Here is a 22510-nt window from a genome sequence, read left to right as displayed (position 1 = left end):
GTTTTTAGTTAATTCCAGATGCAGTCACATTAAGAGCCAAAAATAGCCACTACAGTGAGGAAAGAGCAAACATACTGCCCAAAGGAAAGCATGTATATAACTAAATCACCATATATATTTAAAGTTAAAAAGCGAGTTAACTAAAAATATACAGCAGTTCCTATGCCAAGTAGGATGCTTTCTATATAAAAAGTAAAAAATAAAACTATGATGTGGGAGCCATAGATGCGATTTTAAGTCTTTAGAGGCATGAGAGGTAACTCGGTAATAGACTGCCTGCCTAGCATGTGCAATATTATGATCTTTATTAGCATTACTTTAAAACCACTTAATTAAATATTATCTGGTAATCACAATAAAATGGAAAAAATAAGCAAGTACAAATAACTGAACCCATGTATCGAAAATATAATAAATCACCAATGCAAAAATTATTAATGATGTGCTTTACATTCTTACATTGAATTAAATCTTCAAATCTAGGGTGTGTTTTGCGCTTACAACACACCCCAGTTTAAACTAGCCACATATCAAGTGCTCAGTTGCCAAACATGGCTAAGGATTACTGATTGGAGAGTTCAGATCTTCACGTATATACCATTGCCTCTATCCGTGACCGAATACATTTGTGCCTCATCTGTTGTTCTTTCAGCTTTGTTCCCTGAGCTTGTAAGCTTCCACATGCTCTTACACTCCAGCAGTCAGTGAAGAACGTCCACCCTTGTTTATGATGGATTGAGAGAATAGTGCTTTCCAAGCCCTATTTACTGTATTAGTCAGGATTCTCCAAAAGGAACAAAACTGACTGTGTGTGTGTGTGTGTGTGTGTGTGTGTGTGTGTGTGTGTGTGCGCTCACTGTACAGACCAGAGATCCTCCTGCCTCTGCCTCCCTGAGTGCTAGGATAACCCGGCTGTGTGTGTGTGTTAAAGGGAGATTTATCAGGTTGAACTAAAGGATGTTATTAGGGTAATCTAACAATGTCGGTCTGACAGAGGAGAGGCCAAACTTGCCAGTAAGAGTGAGGGCAACAAGGGAGAAAAGTTCCTCCTTCCTTCCCTTTACCTGCGCTGTCCCCAGAAGGTGCTGCCCACACTTAGAGTGAATCTTGCAGCTTCAAATAATCTAATGAAAAAAAATCTCTCACAGAAGGTCCCAGTGGCTTGGGTTTTCCTGGATTCCAGATGCAATCAGGTTGACAATGTTAGCCATCACACTTACTAACTTACTTGTTTAATTAGTTGTATTTGTCGTGGTTCCTGGGACTGAATGCAGGGGAAAGCCTGCCTTTTGATTTCATGTGACTAACAAGGTCACGTGTCCTTGGCTCAGCAATACTCCACATGTAAATACGGCTAACCTATGTTCCTGAAAGTGGTGGGAAGGAAGTGACCTTCATTAATGTCCAAACATTTCGGTTGTCACAATTGTGAAAGAAGAATCTACTGGAGACAGCATTAAACATGGCACAGAACTATTCCACCCCCAACATACTCACAAATATTTAACTCAAAATAATACCACGATCGGGAGACTGCCCTATGGTTATAATTTTAAGCTTATAATCCTAACAAATAATTATTTTTAAAAACAAATTTTGTTTTTGTTTGTTTGTTGTTCTTTTTAGATTTATCAGAACCTACACAGTTGTGACTGGGTTCATCTTCTCTTTGGGTATGTAACAGGGACAAAGACCTGACTGTGATGGGAGTCCATGATGGGAGAACCATTCAGGTTCTGTAAATTTTGGCATCTAGACAGTGCTACCTGCCAAAACAAAAATAAAGACCTAATCCAGCAAAGTCTGTAGTTCTTGGAATGTCTTTAAATGTACTAACCTTGTTTTTTGTCTTCTGTACTTCTGGCTAACTGTTCTTGAGTTAACTGAAGTATGTCAACCCAGGACATGGGGGTTTTTTGTTTTGTTTTGTATTGTTTTTGTGCTTAAAATCCCATCCTGAGAAAGACTCAGGGTCACACTGGGATCCTGAACACCCAGTGTAGTAGCTGGCGGACTAATACTTTCTCTTGCCTGTGTACAGGCAATCTTTTCTGGTTGATAACCCACCACAGTGTATACAGACAGTGGATATCTAAACTGTATGTTTTAGTAAAATGCTATGAGTAACTAATAATATCCACAAAGGAGCTGATTATTTGTGAAATTTTTAAAGTCTATGTGTATTGGAAGAGCTAGGATAGATATCAAAGGTAAAATTTTAAATTAACACAGTTCTGAATTATTTTCATTTCTGTACGTTTTTGATGTTTTATAGTGAAAGTTATGTGTTTGAATTTACAGTAAGAATTTATTTTATTTTGTGTGTGTTTGCCAGTGCACAAAGGCCCTCAACTGCCCGTTCGTACAAGTGGAAGCCAGAGGAAGTCGTAGCATGTCCTCTCCTTTCACTTTCAATTGGTACACCCCAATTGAGGATCTGTCGCTGAACCTGGAGCTAGGCTGGCAGGCAGCAAGCCCCGGAGATCTGGGTCTCCACCTCCGCACAGAGCTGGGGTTACAGGGGCAGTGTGACCATCAACTTTTATACGGCTGCTAGGTATTTAGACTAAGATCCTCATGCTTGCCCAGCGAGCTGTTTTACCCACTGAGCCATCTCAACTGTAGGAATTATTTTTTATGATGTATCTTTTTACAGTGGAGAATTTCTCTAGTAAAGAGAACTCTTTTATGTTCAGATAATGTCTCTTTATGTCACCATTGCTGGCTTGGAACTCTCCGTGCAGACCTAGCTAATTTCGAACCTGTGTTGGGTCTCCTGTCTCCTGAGTCTCCCAGTTTTTTTCCAAAGAAGAATATTTCATCAGTGTTTCATCTTCAAATTTTAGTGTCAAGGGCGGGGTATGTGCACTGCTTGTCTAGGCAAGCGCAAGGTCCTGCCCTTGATACTCAGCATCGGAAAAAAATTATCGAGGAAAAATTTTATGTGTTTCTTAAGTCGAACTCTAATAGATTAGATTACTTCGCTTAAACTTAGTGAAAAAAAGTTTTAATAATTATTTTCCAAAAAAAAAAAAAAAAAAAGAAATTGCAATCTATACTCTTCACGTTATTAGCTGATATTCTAATACAAATCCGGGAAATGAAGCAAAGTGGTCTCCGCAGGGATTTCAGAAGCAACTTGCGGTACGTACCACCCTGGACCTCTGGGTGCCGCTGTCGTCCAGTCAGTCCGTGGCCATTCTGCCCCGGTTATCCCCGCGGACTTTCAACCCAACCGAGGAATGCACGGCCTCCCTGCGCTCTGCTGGGACCTCTTCGTTTCCGTCGCCCTCTCCTGCTTTCCGCTTAGAATGTCCTGGTCATCATCGTCAGGATGTTTGTGACTCGGAGTGAGGTGTTCGTTGTTTCTTCCTGGAAAGCTGGGAGCACTCCCAGGGAGTGAATTGGCGGCTCCACTGCTGCGTGGATAGGAAGTCGCCCACGGGGCAGGCGCAAAAAGCGCAGGAAGCACCGCCTCCCTTCCTGCAGTCTTTGTTCTGCTCCTACGACCACGAACCTACTGCGCAGCGTGATTCCAAAAGAAGGCCGAGGGTTTAAAAGCGGCGAATCTGAGGGTGAGTGCTGAGAACTGCTCCATCTAGCCAAGACAGCAGAGAACAACTTAAGAATGATCAGATCGACGCAGCAGTTCCACAAAAGAAATTACGGAAGCCACCAGAATTTGAAAATTAAATCTGCTGAAAATCATATAGACAGAATCATCCTGGACTTAAATGACAGCGGCTGTGTCACAGACTGATTTGGAAATTACGCATGCCATCTTAATTTCAGCATTTAAAGATGCAGATGCTGAAAATAACTCTGCAAATGTATCACATAACTCAGTAACCATCTCCTCCGACTCCAGAAACGGATAGCACTGCAGCAGTAAATATTGGGAACTGATACTGAAGAAACCCTGAGCCGGAGGAGCAAGCCACTGCTCAGGGATGGGCACCGGCGCAGAGCGTCTCTGGACAAAATAAAGCCTTAGAGCCTTGGATGTTGAGCCAAGCTGTGCACCTGAGCCATCCTGCAGAAGAGCCCATCGTCGCCTTGACCACATTCCAGGTAATCCTCGTTGTCATCCTTAAGGTAGAGTTCTCTAATTTCCACACAATCTCAAAACTCACACAGAATAGAATCTACTGCCTATGGATTGGCGAAATTCTTGATTTTGATTAAAAAAAAAAAAAGTAACCCCATGGCTAAAAGATTGGAGGCAGTCTAAAGACCCATTGTCAAAGTCCCAGTTGAAATGGAGGTGAAGAACTGCAGTGCAGCACAGGTCACTGTCAACCAGGTGTCCACAGATAAGAACTGCTATTGTATAAACAAACAGCAGAACTGAGATCTTTGCTTAAGTGGAAAGGTGAAAATGGTTGCAGAAGGAATGATCCCACTGACAGTTCACTTCCAAGAATTACTGTGTAACTGTCACCTACTGACAGATGGAATCCTAAATGGGAGCAAACTCTAAAGTACAATCTTGCCAGCAGTGCCTTCTCAGGGCTGAGCCATCTCTCTTCTCCAGCACAAGCATTTTCACCAACAAAAATGCTCCACTTGCAGGCAGTGATGGTGCAAGCCCATAACCTCAGCACCCAGGAGGCTGAGCAAGAAGATCCAGAGTTTAAGGCCAGCCTGGACTACGAAATGAAATGCTGTCAAAACAAAAAAAAAGTGGTCAAAATGGTTCTTCTTTTCAGACAGGCCATTGTATTTCTTTTCTCCTGTTATCTTTTATTGGTCCTGAGGTCTGAGCGTGAGAGCTTTCCTGTGTTAGGCAGGTGTTCCACACCGAGACACACCCTTATGTTTCTTTGAGACCGGCTCTTGCTGTGTAGCACAGGCTGGCCTCAAATTCATAATCCTTCAGTCTCTGCCTCCTGAATGCTGGATTAGCCATGTGTACCACTGTGCCTTGCGCCAAGGAATTGGGAACACTCATCCAAGCCTCCAGTGACTACTTCAGCACTTCTAAGCAGAGCCTGGGAGTCTTTTGTAATTCCTTTTTCTTCCTGACCTTGCCCCAAGAGGCTAATACTGCCCTATGTCACAAGTGCGCATTGCAGTAGTATTCCTGAAGACCACCTGTAAGTTGACTTTCAGCACGATAACCAGGGTTTGACTGGCTCAGTACATCAGGAGCTTCCCTGTGATGGTGAATGACTGACACAAACATACAAGGAGGATGCTTTGCCAAGAGCTTCAGCTAGGTAAGGCACTGCAGAGTGCACTATGTAGCCTCTCTCGCTGGTGACCAAAGTGAAAACCAACTTGAGGCATCAGAGATAACTGCCCTATCATATATTTCAGACCAGACAACATGGTTCTTCAGCCTAGGAGTTCGTACAGCTAAGCATGTCCAACACTCCTCCATGTCTCAGAGACCGAACCCACCAAGGCTTGTACGGTGGAAGTCACTACACAGTACCTGGTCTTCACCAGGAGTCTTTGGCAGCTGCTGCCTCAGTGTACCCAGCATATCACCGCCAGGCAGGTAGAGATTCAGTTTTGGCCTTGCCTCAGTTTCTGTACTCGTCATCCTCAAAGGGATGCCAACAATCATTCTGAGCCTGTAATACTGCTCTAGCTCCAACATTAGGAATGTCTGCCAGCCTAGTCTCTGAAGTATGGTTTTAGAGTTCCTCCCAACTTAAGAGCGATCCACCTGTTACTACAATCTATGCATATTTTATATTAGGGTCCACCTACTATAAAGTCTTAGTTTCTTCAGATTAATTCCAGAGATAGTCTTCAACTGGACATTGCCTGCAGTGCCAACAGTGAGGCCTTAACTGTTATGTTGGAGTCACATATATACATGTGAGTTTGAATATGCTCACCTAGGGCAGCCTTTTGTAACTTGCTCCTGCTTGTCTTTCACGGGTGGGGGTGGGAATCTCCACAGGTTTACTCATTATTTTTATGTGTGCTTTATTTTGCCTCTCCGGTTCACAGTTCCTTTTGGAAGAAGTTATCACGCATTAACATGTTCTGAAAAGTCTTACTTTTTTATTAAAGAGTTTCTTCCTTGCAATAATGAAGGAGGTTTATTGCCTCATTAAGTTACTACCCTTTAGGTCCTGGTACATGTCTTTGAGATTCTGAGGAACTATAGATTTAATTATGTAAGAACAGAAATCCTCCTTCCGAGAACAATTCATTTGGCAGTTAATCCCTTCCTTCCGTTTCCTATTTTCTGAACCTGTTGTAGGCATTCTATCTAGTTGGCTGCCAGCCTGTCTCAGTTGTTACTGAAATGCCAAACCGTAGAGTGCAAATATTTTTTTTGTCAGATGAAGAAAAATAAATTACTGTAACTTGAAATATTGTAGTTAGTAATCGTTTAATCGAGGAATAAATTAAGCATTTGCAAAGGCTTAGATTTTAAATATAACAATGGAAGATCAGCAAAAGCTATGGGACTTATAATTTAAGCAAAGACAATTTTGCTTTTTTAACCTAAGGCAACCAAGAGATAAATTTATTTAAGTTATGATTGCACAAGGAAATTCATGTTCCATTTAATCATTTACTAATGTAAGAATTCAACTTTTCCCTTTCTTTCTTTTTCTTTCTTTTTTCTTTCTATCGTTCTTTTTATCTGAAATAGTCTCCTGTAGCCAGGCTGACCTCAAACCCACTGTGTAAGCCAAGGATGGCTTAAACTTTCATATCTTCCTGACTCTAACTTCTTGCTAGGATTACAGGATTACAAACACGCACACCACCGTTGTTTCTGCTGTGCTCTGACTTGAACCCGGGGCTTTGTGCATGCTCAACTGTGATGTACAGATCAACTGAGCTATATCTCCAGCCCAAGCTCAGCCTTTGTGAAGTAAAGTACATAAGGAATAACAAATTTAACATATATTTACAAGAAAATATTTCTCCCTGGTGAAGAGATCTGTACTATATTTACATATCCAAATAATCTATAATAATGCTTCACAAAAAATACTATTTTATTACTGTAATTCCAATGTCATAATTCTGTACAGAAATATGTAAGTGAGCATTAGGCAGTGCACTGATAATTTACTTTTTGTAGTAAATTACTACAAAGCAAACAAAATTGTAAGTGTCCTGACCTTGGAGTGCACTTTTTTCCTAAGTGCAAGTATTTCAGAATTCAGCGGAGCATCACTGAGTGTCGTGCCACTGTGTTAAAGTGGGTTCAGGACACCTAGCATGTGATAAAATGACAGGTAATGTGTGTATTTATGAAATATATACTGACTTATTCATATGGTTTTAAATGATTTACTGTGTATTTATCATGACTAGAACAAAACCATTGACTCCCAAGAAATACCCTTCTCGTTAGGCTGCACCCCTAGCTGTGGGAAGGACTGGCTCCCAGTATCCTCTTGGCTGCTTTGTGGTTGAACTAATGATTCCAACTGTCTGGTGCTAACAGCTTTTTAAATTGACCTTTCTCAGATCTTCACATTGTTTTTTAATCTATTAAAAGTATTTTTCTTCTTGTACTTTCACCTCTCAGCCTTTTATTTCATTTTCAGATTACTATGTTTAACTTGATTTGCTATCAACCACCATTTTCCCGTCGGGTTTTTGTTGTTGGTGGTGGTGGTGGTGGTGGTTTTTGGTTTTGGTTTGTTTTGTTTTGTTTTTGAAGAAAGTAATCACCAACTTTCCACATCTGCCAGCATTTCACTCAGTGGACAAATGTATCTTTCACTGAATGTAATCCTCATTTAGTAATTCAGAATATGAGAAATTCTGCAAGTGTTTGCCATCACTGCAGCCAATCTGCAAGCTGAGAAAATCCTTGGGATAAAGCATGCTATTTCTCAGAATGACCTACCACCACAACACTTTTAGCAGAAGGAACAGTTCTTTTCTATGACCAACCAACCAAAACTTCAAAACTGGGCTGAGTTAGGAAGTTACTCCTCTAGATTCTCAAATTGTTCACGCTTTTCTTCAAACTGTAAGATTCAATTCACAGCCGGGCATGGCGGCACACGCCTGCAATCCCAGCACTCAGGGAGGCAGAGGCAGGCAGATCTCTGTGAGTTCGAAGCCAGCCTGGTCTACAAAGTGAGTCCAGGACAGCCAAGGCTATACAAAGAAACCCTGTCTCAAAAAAAAAAAAAAAAAGATTCAATTCACTCAGCGGGGCAAGGTGTCACACCCCTTTAATCTCAGCACTCAGGAGGAGAGGCAGGTGGAGCTCTGAGTTCCAGGCTATAGAGAGAAACCCTGTCTCAAAACCACACACACACACACACACAGAGAGAGAGAGAGAGAGAGAGAGAGATTGAGAGAGAGACGAAAAAAAAAGTCTCAATTCATTTGTCTGGATTTTCATCTGTTGACTGAGTCTTCAGCCTTCTTCACCGTTCTAAATATTCCAGTCTCCTCCAAGCTCTGAAGAGCTCTGAACTTCCCAAGAACTCTCTTCAGCCAGCATCCTGTAGCAAAACAGGCTATCTTTCCGCTCTTATAAGGTACTTCTAAGGAGCTGCTCTCCATTTTCTGCAAATACATGTTCTTTGTCTACTTTGACCTGGGTCGGACCACTAGCATTCTTGTTCTTCAAGACCAGATGTTGAGCTCCACAACTGCTCCAGAGAGCCCAGCAGACAGCCTAAAACAAACCAAGGTGGGCTCACCACTGCAGCTGCCACTCCATCACCCTACCAGTGAATGAAAGGAAAGCAGCATCTTCATCATCTTAGTTAAAAGATACTGCTCTTTAAGAAAGCCACCTTCTCTTGGAGAATATAATGCACAGTTGTAGAGCACCTATTATCCCTGTAGCCTTCCTGAAAATAAAGATGTGGCTCTTTTTCCATCCATGAAGAATAATATCACAACTTTCTCTCTCGAGTTTGAAGTCAAATTATATATCCATGTCATATTTTTTAATGAAATTACAGACCCTGATTTTATTCTATGCAAAATATATTACCTTTGGGAAAATTTTTAAGTCCTAACGTAGCTGCTTCGGAATAAAAGGGGGGATAAGGATATGATTTATCATGGTCTTCAAAATTCCAGGGTTCTGAAAATATTCAAACCACGATAGAAGGAAAACCGAGTGGCTCAGATTCAGAGACTCTTCCCTGAAGTCTGAAAGTTCACTTCCCCCACCCAATATTTTTTTCTTCCTCCAAATTGCTCTTTGTGGCCTGCAAAATTATCAAATAGTCAAGATATACAACAGAATAAATGGGAGGCTGATTTTCTTCTCTTTGTGATTAGAGAGCTTTTAGCTATTATTTCTTGAATAGCAAACAGGGAAAGCAAGTAATTTAAATTTGGACTACCGTGTTCTCCGGCACAGTGCAACATAGCAACATATTAAGGAAGTGAACATCGTTTCTTCTTTGCATATAGTGTGTACATACATACATGCATGCATATGTACATGCGCAAGTGCATATATACATACTCTTGTAAAAATAATTAACAATTTCCCTGACAGTAAACCAGGACTTAAGAAGAGACCCTCCGTTGTATTTCCAAGGAGCGCAGTAACTTGTTAGGGCTCTAGGCGCCGCTGTTCACCAACCTGGGGCATACATGCTCTATTCTGCTCTTCTCCCAATTAAAAAAAAAAAAAAAAAAAAAAAAGACATGTGACCCTGAGACTCTCCATCACACCAGGCTGAAAATGGCCGCCTGAGACTGCCCGGCGTATTTCTGGATTGCTCTCTGCTGTAATCTAAGGAAGACCCTGGAAGAGCGGAGAAACAATGGCGATTCTAGAGAAGCTAACCGGCTGGAGCCGGCTGATGCTGCTGTGCCTTTCCCTGGAGCTACTATTGGCAGCCGGGGCTGGCAACATCCGCTACTCTGTGTTAGAAGAAACCGACAAAGGCTCCTTCGTGGGCAGCATTGCCAAGGACCTGGGGCTGGAGCCCCGCGAGCTGGCGGGGCGCGGGGTCCGCATCGTCTCCAGAGGTAGGTCGCAGCTTTTCTCCCTGAACCCGCGAAGCGGCAGCTTGGTCACCGCGGGCAGGATCGACCGGGAGGAGCTGTGCGCCCAGAGCGCGCCCTGTCTAGTGAGCTTTAACATCCTTAAGGAGGATGAAATGAAGCTTTTCCCTATCGAAGTAGAGATAATTGATATTAATGACAACACTCCTCAATTCCAGTTAGAAGAGCTAGAATTAAAAATGAGTGAAATAACGACTCCAGGTACTAGAATCCCTCTGCCTCTTGGGCAAGACCTTGATGTGGGTATAAACTCACTTCAGAGTTACCAGCTAAGCGCCAACCCTCACTTCTTCCTGGATGTGCAACAGGGAGCTGAAGGATCACAACAGCCAGAGATGGTACTGCAGAGCCCTCTAGACAGAGAAAAAGATGCTATCCACTACCTGGTCCTCACTGCCTCTGATGGGGGCAACCCAGTACACTCAGGGACTCTGCAAATTCGCGTTCAGGTGGTAGATGTGAACGACAACCCACCAGCGTTTACGCAGGCAGAGTATCACGTAAGTGTCCCTGAGAATGTCCCCACAGGCACTCAGCTACTCAAGGTGAATGCCACTGACCCGGATGAGGGCGCTAATGGCAAAGTAACATACTCCTTTCACAACGTAGACCACAGTGTGGTCGGGAAATTTCGGTTGGATTCTTACACGGGAGAAATATCAAATAAAGAACCACTAGATTTTGAAGAATACAAAGTTTATCCGATGGAAATTCAAGCTCAGGATGGTGCTGGACTCATGGCCAGAGCTAAGGCACTGGTCACTGTTTTGGATGTTAATGATAATGCCCCAGAAATTGGAATCACCCCTGTCACTACCACAGTACCAGAAAACTTCCCTCCAGGGACCATAATTGCTCTTATCAGCGTGCATGATCAAGATGCGGATAACAATGGGCACACTACGTGTTCCATTACTGGAAACCTACCCTTTAAACTGGAAAAGTTAGTCGACAATTATTACCGTTTAGTAACAGAAAGAACACTGGACAGAGAACATAGCTCTGGGTACAACATCACAGTAACAGCAACAGATCAGGGAACCCCGCCCCTATCTGCCCAAGCTCACGTCTCACTGCTAGTGACAGATGTCAATGACAACCCTCCAGTTTTTGAACAGGACTCCTACTCTGTCTACATTCCTGAAAATAACCCCAGAGGGGCCTCCATCTTCTCAGTAAAGGCCCAGGATGCTGACCACAATGAGAATGCACTAGTGACTTACTCCCTAGTGGAAGACACTGTTCAGGGAGTACCTTTGTCTTCTTACTTCTCCATCAACTCTGACACTGGGGTTGTCTATGCATTGCAGTCCTTTGACTACGAGCAGTTTCAGGATTTGCAGCTAAGAGTGATGGCCCGTGATGGCGGGAACCCACAACTCAGCAGCAATGTATCTCTGAGTCTGTTCATGATAGATCAGAATGACAACGCTCCAGAGGTCCTGTACCCTGTCCTCCCTACTGATGGTTCCACTGGTGTGGAATTAGCACCTCGATCTGCCGAGCCCGGTTACCTGGTAACCAAGGTGGTGGCAGTGGACAAAGACTCAGGACAGAACGCCTGGCTGTCCTACCGCCTGCTCAAGGCCAGCGAGCCGGGGCTCTTTTCGGTGAGCCTGCACACGGGCGAGGTCCGCACTGCTAGGGCCTTCCTGGACAGAGATGCTCTGAAGCAGAGCCTGGTGTTGTCTGTGCAGGACCATGGCCAGCCCCCTCTGTCCACCACAGTCACACTCACCATAGCGGTGGCAGACAGCATCCCTGAAGTGCTGGCTGACCTGGGCAACACAGATAGCCCTGCTGACCCCCAGGATTCAGATCTCACACTGTACCTGGTGGTGGCAGTGGCTGTGGTCTCCTGCATCTTCCTGGCCTTTGTCATTGTGCTCTTGGTGCTCAAGCTGAGACACTGGTACTCCTCACGCTTGCTCCAGACTGCAACAAGAGGACTGACCAGCCTGCCTGCCTCCAACCTTGTAGATGTTGACGGGGTACATGCATTTCTCCAGACCTATTCCCGTGAGATCTCGCTCACCGCTGACTCTCGAAAAAGCCACCTGATTTTCCCGCAGCCCAACTACGCAGACACACTCATCAGCCAGGAGAGCTGCGAGAAAAAGGAATTTCTGTCAGCACCTCAGTCTCTGCTTGAAGATAAAGAGGAAATATTTTCTCAGGTAAACTTGCAATAACCTCATAAGCTATATCAATGGAAATAATCCTTGGCTGTATGTCTTTGCTTTCCCTATTTTCTATAAACAGTATGCCATTATACCCCTGGGGTGGTTGGGAGTGTTTCTTATTGTTTCAGGCCACTGGCGATGAAACCTAAGGGCGAGTGCATGCTAGGCGAGTGGTACCTTTCTGAGATAAGGTCTCGATAAGATACCTGGGCTGACCTTGAACTCACTTTGTAGCCCAGCGTAGTTTTAAGTTTATAATCATCCTGCCTCAGACTACTGGAGAACTGGGATCTCAGGCATGTGGGCATAACACAGGCGGCCTACCTCCTTTAGATTTCTGTTAGCATTCCAGGGCTGTGGAACATTACTAAAATCCCAGTACTCTGTCTCAAAAATGGGGGTTAGAGTGGAAGCTCTTACTTTGGGAATGCGCCTTTAGTGTGATACTGTGATAGTGAGGATGGGGAGTGTGTGTGAAGGTCTGTCTCCTTTGGGAAAGAGACCTGCATCAAAAACAAATTTGACTTCTATTTCTCACTTATGTCTGGCTAAATCATTCCATTGTTCTGAGTTGAGTATCCACTTATTCAGAAGTGATAGTGGTGAAAACCATCAAAAGTCATAATTTTACTTGTGTGAATATAACATAATATCTATACAAGTTGTGGTTTTATTGCTAAAGATCATAGCTCTATAATCTCTCACTATGAAATATTTTATGTGTGTTTAAAAATATCTCTTTAAGTAACTGATAAAATAGAGGATATTGGTCAGAAATTTTGTTATGCAGCTTGAGAAACAATTTTTTATGGTGAAAATGACAAAATCAAGACATATCCCATATTAGTGTGTATTAGTGCTTCATAACTGTATTGTGGGTGTCTGATGTGGGGGCACATGCTTTTAATCTCAGCACTCATGAAGCAGGCAGATCTCTGTGAGTTCAAGGCCAGCCTCATCTACATAGTGAGTTACAGGCCAACAGGTGTTACATAGTGAGGTCCCTTCTCAAAAAAAAAAAAAAAAGGAAGATAAATTCATTTCTTGATATAGACCTAATCTGTTCTGTCAAATTGAACAGATATATAATACAGGAAATCAGTAGAATAGTAAAGTACAAGTAAAATATAAATATCTAAAAAGGAGACCAGGAAGTAATGAGTTGGTCTAAAGTTGTTTAAACAGGGACTGAAGGCCAGGAATATAATACAGACAAACCTACTTCATTCTAGAGAACTGGCCTAGGATTGGCTTATTGATTGAAACCAATAATTGGCTTATTGATTGAAACCAATATAAGCATTGAGAACCATCAGCTGTATAAAGTCCAGGAGTTGCATGAAATCTTCTCTGCCAATTTCGGTGCTTATACTTTGTTACAAGCTAAAGACTAAGGGAGATGAATCCAGATGCAGGGAACGTAAGCCTTACCAGTGTGAGCTATTTTATCCAGATTAACACTGCCACACAGCCTTGAAGCACCATTTAAACACCTACTTGTTTCCTGGAACCTGAGCAATATTTCACTGTTTAGCAGTTGGACCGAAACTTGCTGCATAGGCCAAGCTGACATCTGACTTGTGATTTTCCTGTCTGAGTTTTATGCGTGTTGAAATTGCAGATATGCAATTGCCACAACCACATAAATAATTTCAGAACCAATAGGAGATAGGCGTGGTGGCACATGCTTATCTATAATCACAGTACTTAAGAAGCTGAGGCAAAAAAAAAAAAAAAAAAGAAGCTGAGGCAAGAGGATCAGGAGTTTGGGGGTCATTCTTAGCTATATATCCAATTTAAAACTATTATGGGCTACATGAGACCAGTTTTTTTTTTAAGTGGTGGAGAACTTAAAACTATCTTCTACTTAAAATAAATGTATAAGCCTAAATTTCAAAAAAAAAAAAAACATTGTCTTCCTGGAATTTATGATTTTTACAAATGAGAGATTCTGTCGGTGAGCTGTAGTTTCTGTTTGTTTCTTCTCCGGTGGCTTCCAAGGGAATTTCAACCATTCTGTATGTCTTCTGGATTTTTATTTTCTTCCGGGGTCCAACACTCTCAACTAATAAAGTTTTTCAGATCTGCATCTTCTTAGCTCTTATAATGTAAACACCAATTAATGGATTGTTTGTTTGTTTTTTTTAAATCTGTATTCTGTTGACAAGATTGGTTCTTAAATGTATACTGACATCATGAAACTAAAGATTCGTGTGCACAAATGCACGAAGAAAACAGTTGTAGTAGAACAGTAGTACAACAACCAAGTAATATTTAAGGCAACAAACACTAGTTGTAAATTCAAGAAACTAATTGGTTATAATTATTTTAAAAAAGAAAGTATTGTTAAACATGTAGAAAACTATGAGCTCCCATCACCTAAAAACACAGCTTTGAAAAAATAATACCCGATTTTAACATAATTCCCAAAGAAAACAAAGATCAAGCAGAAAGGTTCAAGAAGCTCTCAGTTGCCTGTGGCTCCAACTTCAGAGGATCTGATGGCCTCTTCTGGCCTCCATGGATACACACATACACAGAGAGAGAGAGAGAGAGAGAGAGAGAGAGAGAGAAATGTAAAAAATAATAAAAATAAATAGAAATGTGCAGAACAACCTACACAGTTTCTGAAATCCCTATCAAAACTCTAATAATGGGATTTGGAGCAGAAATGAAAAAGTTCATCTTAAAATTTATATAGAATTTCAAGGGACCCTTCTGAACAGATAAAACAGTCTTGGGGGGAATGTAAGTCTCATATTCATTAATTTTTTTAAAAAATTTACTATGAAGACACTATATGAAACCACAAATCAATAAAGGAAGAATAGAAGATAGAAGGAAGGCAAAAGAAAGGATTGGACAAGATGATTATTAATCAATGAATAGTAAGTTTACAACAGAGAAAACTACATATAATTAGAAATTTTCTAGAACATTACCAGTGATCAAAGTTAACAAAAACAGTAGTGGAACAAAGACACCAAGTGGCTTCTGAGAAAAATGCACTGAGAAGGAGATAATGTCATTCTTAGGTATTCCCACCAGAACTGCACAATCTGAACCTGATCAAGAGACACAGAATCTAACACACAACAGTGAGACTGTTTTTACAGTAGAACTGGCCAAACCTTCAAGTCCAGACTCATGAAATGGAAAGCCTGGTGAACTGTTCAATTTCTACACACTGCAGAAACCTTGTGAAGTACCACATATGATCCTGGGCTGGATCCTAGGTCCTGAAAATATTTTAGTTTACTATAAAAAGACATTGTGGCAAACTGGAACATTATTACTACGAGGTATAGGCTAAATAATGAAGCTACAGCAATGCCAAGTTGATTTTGTACTTTGGTAATGAAGAAATCTAAGAAAAATAAAGAGACATCATGCCTGCAACTTACATGGAATCAATGGGGACATGAAACTAAAATGTTAACATTTGGGATAATGTGGGCACAGAATACAGTGAACTTTATATATGAAAGTGTATAAGTCCAACAACATTAACCTACATCTTCATCACGAACTGAAAATATTTGGAAAACTAACATATTTCTTGAACATGTATATCAACTATTTACCTTGTCTTAGACAGCCATGTATAACTGGAAGATGACAGACTATACAGAAGAGTGTACACAGGCCATTTGCAAAGTCTACATCATTTTACATAAGGGACTCCAGCATCCTCAGGTGTAGAACCCAGCCCCCACAGCTACCAAAGAATTGCTACATATGGCATTTGTTTGTACTATTTTTGCAGCTATTCTGAAATTCTTCAAGATAAAAGTCTAAACATTGATTGTATTTAAATATGGTAAGATGTTAAAATTAAATAAAGCCTACTGGTATGTACACAGAGTTTAGTTGTATTACTTTCTATAGTGGTCTGTATGCTTGAAGCATTTCAAATTGTATTTTTAAATCCATGCATTCCTCATAAGTATATGTATATAGGTATGCATATATACACCAAACAGGAGTAAGAAGACATCCATGGCATCATCTTTTACCAGCTTAGGAGACACTAAATATACAAGGGGATGAGCGCTCAGCCATCTGAAACAACTTTGAATGGCCGATTCCTAACGTAAAGAGCCCAGTCTACCGGAACTTTGGTCAATATAGCCACCCTCAATCTCCATAATGTTCCTTGCTATATCCCAACTCCAAGCATTTTGTTCTGAGATTCTACAGTGAAATTTCAGCTCTAACCTATCCTAACCATCAGGATTCAAAGGAAGTGGCATTCATGAAAGGTCTTTTTTGACCTCCAGACATAAGGTGGGTCCCCTTCCTCTAAATGTCCCCAGGGCTTAGTGTTTTTCACCACTGTATTTTCATCACTTAATTGTGAATTCACAAATTCGACATCATAACTCCTTCTTTATATCCTCTTTACCTTCCCACATCTTCCCCACCCTAAAAGCTTCTGGGAACTGACTTCCAACTGGTAGACCAGGAGGAGCTGTGTGCCCAGACACTCGTGCCTGATGATTCAATCAGACCCTGTGCTGTTAAGTATCTGCTAATCAACAATTTAAATATCAAGTGTTGGAGTTGAATGCTATTCGACCAAACACAAAAATTCAAAAACTTGCCTTCTTAGAAAATCTAGCTAATGTTTTAAATTTTATCTTTTTGTCTAAGCATAGGTTAAAAAAAAAAAAAGGAGATGAAACAAGATGTAACACTGAAGTAACAAGGCCAATAGCACTTGTTTGCGCCTTCAACATTCTACAATACTTTCGTAGCAAGAACTGTCAGGTTAGTATGTCTACACTGTCCTTATTAGTTTTGAAAAACTCCCTACCTCTGACTATTTACTTCTACTGTAAATAATTTACTTCTACTGTAAATAATACTGTATATTAAAGAATCGTTCACGAGAGCAACTTAAAAGCCACAGGCAAACAGGGTTTGTCTGCGCGAGTGCAGAAACTGGCTAGGCCTCTGAGCGTCGCTGTTGACCACCTAAGGAGGAAAAGGCAGCCAACCAATCCCACTGAAGGGCTGGCACAGCACAAAAGGGCTGGCGGTTTGTCCGCAGCTTCCGGTCCGAGAGAACTTAAGGAAATTCATTCCTGCCGCCGCCCGATGGTTCTCTCTCCTGGGTGACCTGGGACCGGTAAATACCGGTCGTCTCAAACCCTGGGGGATAAGGACAGGACTCCCTCACGGTGCTGGAAGCTGGTTCGGAGCAGACTCGGCTGCAGAAGGAATGGCGACGCTGCAAAAGCTCCCCCAGTGCAGAATGCTAGTCCTGCTGTGCGCCCTTTGGGCCGCCTTTTGGGAGGCCAGAGCTGGACAGATCCGCTACTCCGTGCCAGAAGAGATCGACAAAGGCTCCTTCGTGGGCAGCATCGCCAAGGACCTGGGACTGGAGCCCCAGGCTCTGGCAGAACGAGGGGTCCGCATCGTCTCCAGAGGTAGGTCGCAGCTCTTTGCTCTGAACCCGCGAAGCGGCAGCTTGGTCACCGCAGGCAGAATAGACCGGGAAGAGCTGTGCGCTCAGAGCGCGCCCTGTCTGGTGAACTTTAACCTTTTACTGGAAGATAAATTAACTATTTATTCCGTAGAGGTGGAGGTAACAGATGTTAATGACAATGCCCCTCGCTTTGGAGTAGAGGAGCCGGAACTAAAAATCAGTGAAACGACTACACCAGGATTCCGGATTCCTCTTAAGAATGCGCATGATGCAGACGTTGGAGAGAACACCCTCAAGAAGTATGAACTCAACTCAAATGACCACTTCTCTCTGGACGTGCGAACTGGGGCCGATGGCAACAAGTACCCAGAGCTGGTGCTGGAGCGTGCCTTGGACCGCGAGGAAGAGGCTGTTCACCATCTGGTTCTAGTAGCCTCGGACGGGGGCAATCCAGTGCGATCTGGCACCTGCCGCATCCGTGTGAAGGTCCTGGATGCAAATGATAACGCCCCTGTTTTTACACAGCCCGAGTACCGAGTGAGCGTTCCTGAGAATATGCCCATAGGTACTCAGATACTCACAGTGACGGCCACAGACCCAGATGAAGGATACAATGCTCAAGTGACTTATTTTCAGGAGCAAGCCCCTGGAGAAAACGCAGACGCATTTGAGCTAAAGTCAACATCTGGAGAGATAACAATCACAAAAAGTCTGGACTATGAGAAAGCTAAGTTCCATGAAATCGATATCGAAGCTCAGGATGGCCCTGGCCTTCTGACGAGGACGAAAGTTCTCGTCACCGTCCTAGATGTTAATGACAATGCCCCGGAATTTGACATGACGTCTGCCACTGCGCCTGTGCCTGAAGACTCACCTCCGGGAACCGTGATCGCACTTTTCAACGTGCACGATAGGGACTCTGGGCAGAATGCCGCTGTCACGTGTTCACTTCCTGAGATGCTGCCTTTCAAGTTAGAAAGGTCAGTGGACACCTACTACCGCCTGGTTACAACCAGGGCCCTTGACAGGGAACAGTCCTCCTTTTACAACATCACGCTAAGTGCTAAAGACAAAGGGAACCCATCTCTGTCCACGGATGCGCACCTCTTCCTGCAGGTGGCAGATATCAACGACAACCCACCCTCCTTCCCCCGGCGATCCTATTCTGCCTACCTTCCTGAAAACAACCCCAGAGGCACCTCCATCTTTTCCGTGCTGGCCTATGACCCTGACAGTAATGAGAATGCCCGTGTAACCTACTCTTTAGCTGACGATACCTTCCAAGGAGCGCCCCTGTCCTCCTACGTCTCCATCAACTCTGACACCGGAGTCCTCTATGCTCTCCGCTCCTTTGACTATGAGCAGTTCCAAGACTTACAGCTGTGGGTGATGGCAGTGGACAGCGGGAACCCTCCACTGAGTAGCAATGTGTCATTGAGCCTGTTCTTGGTGGACCAGAATGACAACATGCCTGAGATCCTTTACCCTGCCCTCCCCACAGACGGGTCCACTGGTGTGGAATTAGCACCCCGCTCTGCAGACCCTGGGTACCTGGTGACCAAGGTGGTGGCGGTGGACAAAGACTCAGGACAGAACGCCTGGCTATCCTACCGCCTGCTCAAGGCCAGCGAGCCGGGGCTCTTTTTAGTGGGGCTGCACACAGGTGAGGTGCGCACGGCTAGGGCCTTCCTGGACAGAGATGCTCTGAAGCAGAACCTGGTGGTGTCTGTGCAGGACCACGGCCAGCCCCCTCTCTCGGCCACAGTCACCCTCACCATAGCAGTGGCAGACAGCATCCCTGAAGTGCTGGCTGACCTGGGCAGCATCAGGACACCTGCCAACTCTGATGATTCCGAACTCACACTGTACCTGGTGGTGGCAGTGGCTGTGGTCTCCTGTGTCTTCCTTGCCTTTGTCATTGTGCTGCTGGCTCTCAGGCTGAGGCGTTGGCATATGTCTCGAATGCTTCAGGCTTCAAGAGATGGGTTAGGGGGCATCCCTGCCTCGCACTTCGTGGGAGTGGACGGGGTACGTGCTTTCCTGCAGACCTATTCCCATGAAGTCTCACTCACCGCAGACTCGGGGAAAAGCCACATCATCTTCCCTCAACCAAACTATGCAGACACTCTCATCAGCCAAGAGAGCTGTGAAAAAAACGATTTTCTTTCAGCACCCCAATCTCTACTTGACGATAAACGAGAAGAAACTGCCCAGGTAAATAATTTTTTTTGAAATATGCTCGTGTTGTTTTGCTAAGTGTACCTGTTTGTTTAGTTGCACCGGGTGTTTAATGTATGTATTTTACTCCTGTGTTTCCTTGAGGATGAACTGAAGTTTAGGTGAACCCAGGTGAACTATTCCTAGGCGGTTTTAACTGCTCATGGGCTATAATGGAAGTTTAAATCATGGAATGAATGAAAATCAAGGCTTGGTAGTTGATGGTAAATTCAGCTCATCAAAAGATTACTGTTAGAAACTGGGTTGGTTTCTTGTTCTTCTATTTCTGAGACAAATCCTTGTATGTACTTGCATCAGTGATTCTTTTTTAAAAACAGAAAGATTGGAGCTGGCGATCAGTGGTAGTGTACCTACCTACCATGCACTTGGCCTTGAGATGGGTTCCCAGCACTTCAATGTGTGTATTATACTCTGTGTGTGCTATCTGCAATGTATGCATTAGATTTTACATTAATTGAAGACTTCCCTCTTTAAAATGTAAGGCCTGTTCTGTATTTTAATCTGTTTATGAATTATTAAACACCTTGGTTTATTCTTTCTCACTTAATAGTTAATAGTTCTTCAGTTTTTCGGAAAGCTTCTTATTTTTCTTAATTTACACTCCAATACATGTTTAAATGAGGACATTTTCTCTGGGCATGGTAGCACACACCTTTAACCACTGTTCTTCAGAGGAAGAGGCAGGCAGATTTCTGTGAGTTCTAAGCCAGCCTGATCTACATGGCAAGCTCCAGGCCAGCCAAGGCTACATAGTGAGACCCTGTCTCAAAGACAAAAAAAAAAAGTTTTAGAAATAGACTCTCTTTTTCAGTGTCAGGACTCAAACCCAGGGCCTTGTATACTATAGTGGACACTGTCACTGACTACATCTCAAGACCGTATATTTTTGTGTGTAAGGGCTGTACATTGAAACCGAGACCTCATTTCTCACATGCTTCGCCACCGATATGTGCCTCTGACCCCAGGACGTGCGTTCTTACAGAGTTTCAGCATGCCATGGTGTCTCTGCTTATTTGCAAACAGTCTCTGGAAGTAACCCGTGCTCCTTGGGGGCTTATTGTGCACTCAATAACAATTGGTAAAGTAACAGTGACACGTTTCTCTTCACGGAAACTTTGCTTTTCTCACATCCTCATATGCTTTGCTCACAGAAAAAATAGAAAGGATTCAGAGACTGTATCGTACAATTCCTCCTGCGTTGGTTTTAGAGTGTTGACCATATACTTAATAACAATGGGCATGCTAATAGTAAGAATCAGTTTGTTGTTATTTGGAAATAATCGTGTACTACTTGTACTAGTTAGTTCACATCTCCTCTGGTGCTTGGGGTTCTTCTCACAGCTAAGAGTATCTGATAGAAAGTTTGGGGCAAGTGTATCCAATGTGTTTGTTAGTATGGCATATGCCTCTATGAGACAAAGTCACAGTTCACTTTGGAACCGTGTGTCACACTGTCTCTATTTGTTGGTAGATAATAAACTATGAACAAAAGAAATTTTGTTCCTTTTAAGGAATAAACCCTGTATGGATAAATAATAGTAAGTGCCTTATGGATTCATAAGCAGTGTATCATGACTGAAACGACATTTTTAAAATTTTATTTCTATTTGTTTTGTTTTGAGACTGGGTCTCGTTATGTAACCCCAGCTGACCTGTAACTCACTTTGTAGACCCTTGTTTGACCTCACACTCAAAAACTATCTGCCTGCCTGTGCCTCCCGAATGCTGGCTAAAGGCCGGCACCACCACACCTGCCATTTCTGTTTCTGGACTTTCAGAGGGAAATACACAGGAAAAGAGACTCTGGACATTTTTTAACAAGTGTATCTTTACAGTGTCTGCTGTGGTTACTTAAAAAGACATCCTCACACGCCTCTGCACTGGAGCAAGTTGAACGTCTTCAGTAGCCTGAGGTCTGTAATTTCTCTCACACCCAAGCCTTTGCCCTAGTCTACTCTCCTCCTAATTCTAAATAAGGCATTTGCAAAACTCCACAACGAGGTTGGAGCCCATCCCATCCTCCCTGGCTTCTCCTGGTGTGTTTGTTATTTCAATGCACCGTAAGCCCTGAGTGACTTTCCCCCCTCATAAGCTCTGCGACAGAATTGGTTGTGTCTATATTTTCCACATTAAATCTCGAGATAAACAAATTGTCTGACACCCATCGTGTGTTTATTTTTAAAAAGCCAGTTAAGTGAAAAAATATTAAAACAATATGTGAGGATGTCAAAGACAAACTTCACAAATCATAATCCACAAATATGGCTGATGTTTCTGTGTACGGTGTCCAACTGAACCTTGGGGAACGGTAATTATGCTTGAAGAAATGTTGGTGGCGTTAACGTTAGAGTGTGGCATCCCAAAGAAAATAGCTTGACGCCTTTAATAAATGTCAGTTTGGTTATGTGAAATAGGTTCTAGTCATTTTGTCAGTCCTAGTTCCCTTGCCTTGAAGCTGGGAAGGAAGGGTAACGGGGTTCCCCTAAGAGTGTGCAGTGAACGATTAGGCCTCTGGGTGTCGCTGTTGACCAGGCAAGAAGAAAAGGCGCCGCTGCAGCGGTGTCCACCATTTCCCTGCAGCAAAGAAAAGCCAAGAACGGTCTGAGAAGACAGAAGCGGCTACCAAGCTCTCCACACAGTCGGCCAACTCTGTGGTGTGTGAATTGAGTCCACGAGAGATTTA

General features: G+C 43.0%; 2 protein-coding genes across 2 annotated transcripts; both read left to right on the top strand.

Moving 5' to 3' along the window:
- Positions 1-3523: 3523 nt before the first annotated feature.
- LOC129676406 (protocadherin gamma-A1-like) lies at positions 3524-17808 on the top strand. Its single transcript, XM_055606748.1, has 2 exons — positions 3524-12152; positions 17741-17808. The coding sequence occupies exons 1-2, from the start codon at positions 9732-9734 to the stop codon at positions 17750-17752; spliced, it is 2433 nt and encodes an 810-aa protein (XP_055462723.1). The 5' UTR covers positions 3524-9731; the 3' UTR covers positions 17753-17808.
- LOC129676405 (protocadherin gamma-A2-like) lies at positions 16843-20327 on the top strand. The gene has a single exon (XM_055606747.1). The coding sequence runs from the start codon at positions 17383-17385 to the stop codon at positions 19819-19821; it is 2439 nt and encodes an 812-aa protein (XP_055462722.1). The 5' UTR covers positions 16843-17382; the 3' UTR covers positions 19822-20327.
- The last annotated feature ends 2183 nt before the right edge of the window (positions 20328-22510 follow it).

Source organism: Psammomys obesus, unplaced genomic scaffold (assembly GCF_907164565.1).
Source record: "Psammomys obesus unplaced genomic scaffold, mPsaObe1.curated_primary_1811, whole genome shotgun sequence".
Lineage (NCBI taxonomy): Eukaryota > Metazoa > Chordata > Mammalia > Rodentia > Muridae > Psammomys > Psammomys obesus.
Note: the sequence above shows the minus strand (reverse complement) of the source record. Positions and strands in the feature narration are given on the sequence as shown.

What these genes read in the sequence shown, in the direction of transcription:
- LOC129676406 (XM_055606748.1), top strand. Translation starts at nt 9,732, where the DNA reads ATGGCGATTCTAGAGAAGCTAACCGGCTGGAGCCGGCTGATGCTGCTG.
- LOC129676405 (XM_055606747.1), top strand. Translation starts at nt 17,383, where the DNA reads ATGGCGACGCTGCAAAAGCTCCCCCAGTGCAGAATGCTAGTCCTGCTG.